The sequence below is a fragment of the Physcomitrium patens genome, chromosome 10 (assembly GCF_059467195.1).
Source record: "Physcomitrium patens ecotype Gransden chromosome 10, ASM5946719v1, whole genome shotgun sequence".
Taxonomy (NCBI): Eukaryota; Viridiplantae; Streptophyta; class Bryopsida; order Funariales; family Funariaceae; genus Physcomitrium; species Physcomitrium patens.
The window spans coordinates 5589774-5595773 of record NC_143419.1 but is presented as its reverse complement, the minus strand read 5'-3'; the positions used below and the strand labels follow the sequence as shown (position 1 = coordinate 5595773).

Sequence of the window (6000 nt, the reverse complement as noted above, 5' to 3'; positions counted from 1 at the left end):
AATGTTTTTAATCAAGTTCAATCAAGTATTTCCTCTAATTCTCTCATTTATGGTATTAAGAATAATTATTCAAAATCTTATGATACTTTCAAGTTTGAATTTAAAAACAATATACTCTATTTTGAAGGATACTTATATGTTCCAAAAAGTGAAGCATGATTACAAACTCTTCAAGCTTTTTGCAACTTTTTAGTTGCATGATATTTTAGATACAACAAGATCTTAGAATTAATCTCAAAAGGTTTTTGGTGGCTACAAATATTGAAAGCAGTCAAAGGCTTTGTACAATCTTGTGATATTTGTTTATGATCAAAAATTCCTTATCATTGATTTTACAAAGTTTTATAACAACTACCTATATCTAAATAATATTGGTCTTTTGTTTCTATAGATTTTATCCCAGATCTTCAAATTTAAGTTTATAAGACTCTATATTTGTGATAGTAGATTGTTTCACCAAGATGGCATATTTTGTATTATGTAAAAAATCTATCACAAGTAAAAGAACATCTAAACTTTCTTTAATAACATCTATTGCTATTATTGATTATCAAGAGATATTGTATCAAATAAAAGAACATAATTTGTATTAAGATTTTAAAAAATCTTTTTTAAGATATGGAAGGTGGATATAAATTTATCTTTAGTTTTTTATCTATAAATTAATAGACGAATGGAATAGATGAATTAAGTTTTCGAGTAATATTTGTAATATACTATCAATTACCATCACGATGATTAATCAACTCTTTTGCCATTAGAAGAGTTTTCTTATAATAACTTGGTATATTTTTCTACTCAATAAATATCTTTCTTTGTTAATTATGGTTATCATTGAGAATTTAATATTTTTTACTTTTTAAAAGTTGATAATCCTATAGTAGAAGATTTGAAAAATTGTTTATTGGAGCTACATACAACAATGAAGGCACAATTAAAAGAAGCTCAAAGAAATAAAAAAAATAATGTGAATGCCTATTGCAAGAAACAACCTTAATTCTATGTAGATAAAAAATTATAATTATTTTTTTATAATATCAAAACTATTTGTTCTTAGATTTCATCAATATGTGATCACCGCTTCTTATAAAACTTGTTTCTATAAGAAAGGATAATATTATAAACATATATATTTATTTATTTTAATAATTATATAAATAATTTAAATAGATCAAATTAGATAAAAATAGATAAAAATGGATAAATTTGATAATATCTTCTAAAAAAGCTTCATGGATTCAATTTCACTTTTATATAATTCTATAAGTAATTGGTAGGTTGAAAACATGGCCAAAAAGTTAGCCATGTATTATATGTATTGATAGCTTATGATACAAGCTAACCATGTGGCATATATATAAAAAACTTCTTTTGTAAGTTAGTCACATGTCTTACGAGTTGGACATGTATTAGAGGTCATATAGAGCATTGCCATATAGCTCTTAGTTAAATAGTATTTATTGAGGCTAGAGTAAGGCCTTTCTTACTCTTATTAACTTCTTTCTTACTTTTACTCTAGTTTCAAGAGTCTCTAATTTATTTGTCTTTGGAAATAGCTATTTTAGTTTTTTCTTGAATATACATACATTCTTATTTCTATTTTTTCATCTATCTTTGATAGATATCTCATTTATTTATCTTCATTGAATTTGTCTTTGATATAAAATGTATTTGGTAGCTCTATATTTAATTTCAATATTGATCCAAATATATAATAAATAAATAAATAAATAAATAAATAAATAAATAAATAAAATATATATAGCCAAATAAAATTTTAATTTAATTTAAGTAAATAATTTTAAAGGAAAAAACTTTATTTTTAAAAATAATAGTTTGTAACTTATCTTTCTCTTAACTACCATCCTTTTCTAAAGCAAAGAAAAAAAAATGTACACAAAAAAATGACACTATTACCTAGTTATTTATAAAAAGTCATGTGGAGTGTAGCAATATCAATTGGAGATGTAGCATTAATAATTTTCTATTTTTTCATATATTAGTTTATTTGTGAGATTTAAATAAATTATATTTATATTATTAAAGTTGATTTCTTCTCACTCTTTGTTATTGTTTCTTGTAAATTCTTTATTATATTAGCAAATGTTTCAGCTTTGGTAGCCATAATTGAATTTTTATCAAAAAAAATTCATTTCAGAACCTTGTTCTTATTGCATTATCTCAACTTTGTTCTAATACCTAAGCTTTTTAGAAATTAGATACAAAATCTTACATACAAAATCAGCACAAAATAGATTTATTTAAATATAATTATATCAATATATAAACAACTAGGATTCTATTAAGCCTAGCACAAGAGCTTCTAAAATCTTCAAAGATTGTCTAAAAAATATTCTAGGTGCCTCCCGAATAAGATGTAAGTAGTATTGCAAAGATATTGCTTCTATTCCCTACTTAGAAGGGACTAGAAAAATGCCTTTGCCTTCTCTTAGAATTTCTTTTGAGGTAGTTGATGAAATATTGAGCAAGCTTACATTCTACAAATATGTATATTAACTTGCCATAATATAATGTATTTCTATAATATGAATATCAAATATTAAAATTTGATATTCTTAAAACACACTAGATAAGCAACAATATTTATAAAATTGTAAAATATATATACATAAATCAAATGTGAATAAAATATAAATAATAAAAAACAACTAGATTTTCATAGAATATGATCAATTTCAATCTATCCATGTTTTAGAAAAATGATATTAATTCTAAAAATAAAACTTGATAAAATATCTTAATGTTCCTTTGAAAAATCATCCCATTAAATATCTTCATATCATAAAATATTTTATCTAAAATTAATAGATAAGTTGAATTAAAATATTAATTTTACTTTATTGATATATCTGTATAAAAATTATGTGTCTATGTACGTATATAAATGCTTATGTAAAATTTCTTGATTTTTCAAATAAGTTATTTATTTATTTAAGTTATAATTACTAATATTACATATATGTATAAACTATATGTATATGAATTTTTTGATTCTTTAAAGAATATTCTATAACTAACTTAAGAATTAAATGAATATTATTTCAATATAAAAATAGTCAAAAAAATCAATTTTGTGCAAGTTATTTTGTAAACAATTGATGCTTAAAATTAAGTGAATGTATTTTATTTTATTTATTTTTAATTAATCGTCATTGACTCTATGAAGGTTGTGGTAATTTTTTTCATATAACTCTGTGATTGCAATCCATATTTAGCTTGCAAAATAGTGAATCTTGAGACATATGGGTGTCCACGTTGTAAGGTAAGGCTGCTGTAAATCTTAACTTTTTTATATTCATGTCATGTTTGCATCCAGTTATTTGCAAAGACAATAGTTTTTGAATAAATTTATCCTGGACAAGTTTTTAAAAGTTCTGAAAAATTAAAACAAATTATTGAAGATCTTCCTTCATGCTGTAATATAATTTATAACATTATATACGTTGGTTTTTGAAGCATCCTTGTAAAACATTCTACTAGTCAGAATATATATATATATATATATATATATATACATATAAATATAATCTAAATTATTATAAAAGTAAATTGGAAATTTAAACATGTTCAATCACATTAAATAGACAAACAGTTCTGACATGTGTAAATATCAATTGAATGTAATTTATTTTTGCATTTTATAAAAGCAAATTGGCAAAAGCTCAATCAGTCCTTAGAATAAAAATACACTTCAAGATTTTACATCAACATTCGAAATTTAAAATTTTGTATTGTGTATCGCAATTACTAGTATTTCAGAAGAAAAAAATTAAAAATTAAAAAATGTTGATATGTATATATAGTTACCCCCCACTAATTAATGTCATCTGTTGCAAATATATATTACCATCTCATGATTGATTCTTCCCATCCCCAACTCCATCCCTCGTTCCATGCCCTCCAAAATTAATCATCTTTGGGAGAGGTGTGGCTATAACAACTCCCTATCTATCTATCTATATATATATATATATATATATTATAATTTATTAACCATCATAACAAAAAAAAAAAAATACTGAAATTCTATATATTTAAATTCTAGTTGGAGTCAGTTTCCCAAATTTTGTTTGATTATTGGGGTTTATCAATTATTGAGTTTATTAAATTTTTTTAGGGGGGAGGGGGTAATTAATTGGGGTTGCTTAGTTTTTGGGGATTTTATTATTAGGGTTTATTAGCTTTGGGGGATTAATTATTGGAGGAAAACTGTATATACATACATATACACAAATATGTTCCTGAAAATTTGCAGTGAGGGCACTTCTGTGCATGGACTGATTACTCAAGGGAAGGGGGCAGGCAATGGGACTGTGAGGAAGTGGACACCAGGTGTGCTTCAGTGGATGGATGAAAAATATCAACGGCGTGGAGGCATTCACCAGATATCATTCATTAGGGTTAGGGCAAACGGCCCGGGGGGGGGGGGGGACAACAAGGCCGGAGGGCTTTGCAAGCCATCTCCCTTTCGCGTCGTCCATCGCCATCGCCACCGCCATCCTCCGTCTCCGATCCGGGGTCCGTCTGTGCATCAAGCAACCATGGTGGAAAAGACGAAAATCCGCAAGGATGAGGTCGTGACTCGCGAGTACACCATTAATCTCCACAAGAGACTGCATGGCTGGTATTAATCTTGCCTATCTTGTCCCTTCTTTCTTCGCCCTTTCGCTCTGGGTAGCTATGTTTTTGCTTAGAATTTTCTCGTGGGTTTCGTAGGTTTCAGAATGCATTTCAGTCTTTAGAATAAGAGGAAAATGTTGTCGCAATCGACAGTGCTTTTGCTATCGTGTGGTCGTAGCTAGTTAAGTTATGTGGCAGTTTTGCGCAGAACCATTCAGTCCTCAATACTTGAACCTTGCCACGCGTTTAGTATTGTTGTGCGATTTAATATCTGGTCGTAGTCGGTCGCCGTCGCAAGGAACGGCTTCTTGAGCGTTGTCTGGTTACAGCGGTCTCTCGGCGATTGTAGTTCAAGGATGATCTGCGCGATGATGCTGTTCCGTCTCCTTGCTTATGGTTGTGATTGTGGACTCACAGTGAAAACCTATTAGAGAAAAGGCAAGCAACTTATGGACACAGAAGTTAGGATGCGGATACTGGAACATTCTCTCACTAGTCGCCTATTGTGTTTTTTGTTTTTACTTAGTACTTTCAAGAAGATGGCTCCCAAGGCAGTGAAGGAGATCAGGAAGTTTGCCCAGAAGACCATGGGGACCAGTGATGTGAGACTTGATGTTAAGTTGAACAAGCACATCTGGAGCAGGGGTGTCCGCAACGTTCCCACCAGAGTCCGAGTGCGCATTGCCAGGAAGCGCAATGACGACGAGGATGCTAAGGAGGAGTTGTACTCGTACGTTTCTGTTGCTGAGGTACCCGCTGAAGGGTTCAGAAATTTGGGAACCAAAGTCGTAGAGGAGGAGGAATAGGTCTCTACCTAGCCCCCGATTTTGAGCTTGTAATATGAAATGGCGTCCACTCCTATCGATTTGCCGTGTTCTTTATTCTAAGGGTAATACAAGACCTTAACATGAGGTTTCTCAGTAATTGAGTTCTTTCTGTCATTAACTGGTTGCATTGCTGAAATCTGTTTTTATTTTACTGGAAATCGTCTCTCTTACCATTCTCTCTCAGTTTGGAATATGCCCAGAATGTGATGATTTATTCAACTAAGGTTTCGTAATATCTGAGGCTTTTTCTGCACAATCCTTTGTTGTAAGGTTGCAAATTGTGATTGTTAGAATGTCTTCCCTGGCTGACCAAGCTGGACTGATATTTGGTCAAAATGTCGTTGGAGCTGGAGTGGTTGTTTGCTTTTGAGTTTGACAGGTGAACTGGCAGCAGGTAGTGCATAAAGGATTAAGAAATACTTTCTCGCATCGTATTGCAATTCTAGTCATAGATTGCTCTTTTCAGCTGTGGTGCATGGGATGTCACAAGTGGTCTTCTGCTTTGATTCAGGATGATAAGTATATTCATTGA

General features: G+C 29.8%; 1 protein-coding gene across 1 annotated transcript; it reads left to right on the top strand.

Annotated features, from left to right (window-relative positions):
* Nucleotides 1-4498: 4498 nt before the first annotated feature.
* On the top strand, nucleotides 4499-5565 carry LOC112287579 (large ribosomal subunit protein eL31). Its single transcript, XM_024530709.3, has 2 exons — nucleotides 4499-4645; nucleotides 5168-5565. The coding sequence occupies exons 1-2, from the start codon at nucleotides 4563-4565 to the stop codon at nucleotides 5445-5447; spliced, it is 363 nt and encodes a 120-aa protein (XP_024386477.1). The 5' UTR covers nucleotides 4499-4562; the 3' UTR covers nucleotides 5448-5565.
* The last annotated feature ends 435 nt before the right edge of the window (nucleotides 5566-6000 follow it).

What these genes read in the sequence shown, in the direction of transcription:
- LOC112287579 (XM_024530709.3), top strand. Translation starts at nt 4,563, where the DNA reads ATGGTGGAAAAGACGAAAATCCGCAAGGATGAGGTCGTGACTCGCGAG. An exon ending in CACAAGAGACTGCATGGCTG is followed by an intron (nt 4,646 to 5,167) that starts GTATTAATCTTG and finishes GTTTTTACTTAG; the next exon opens with TACTTTCAAGAAGATGGCTC.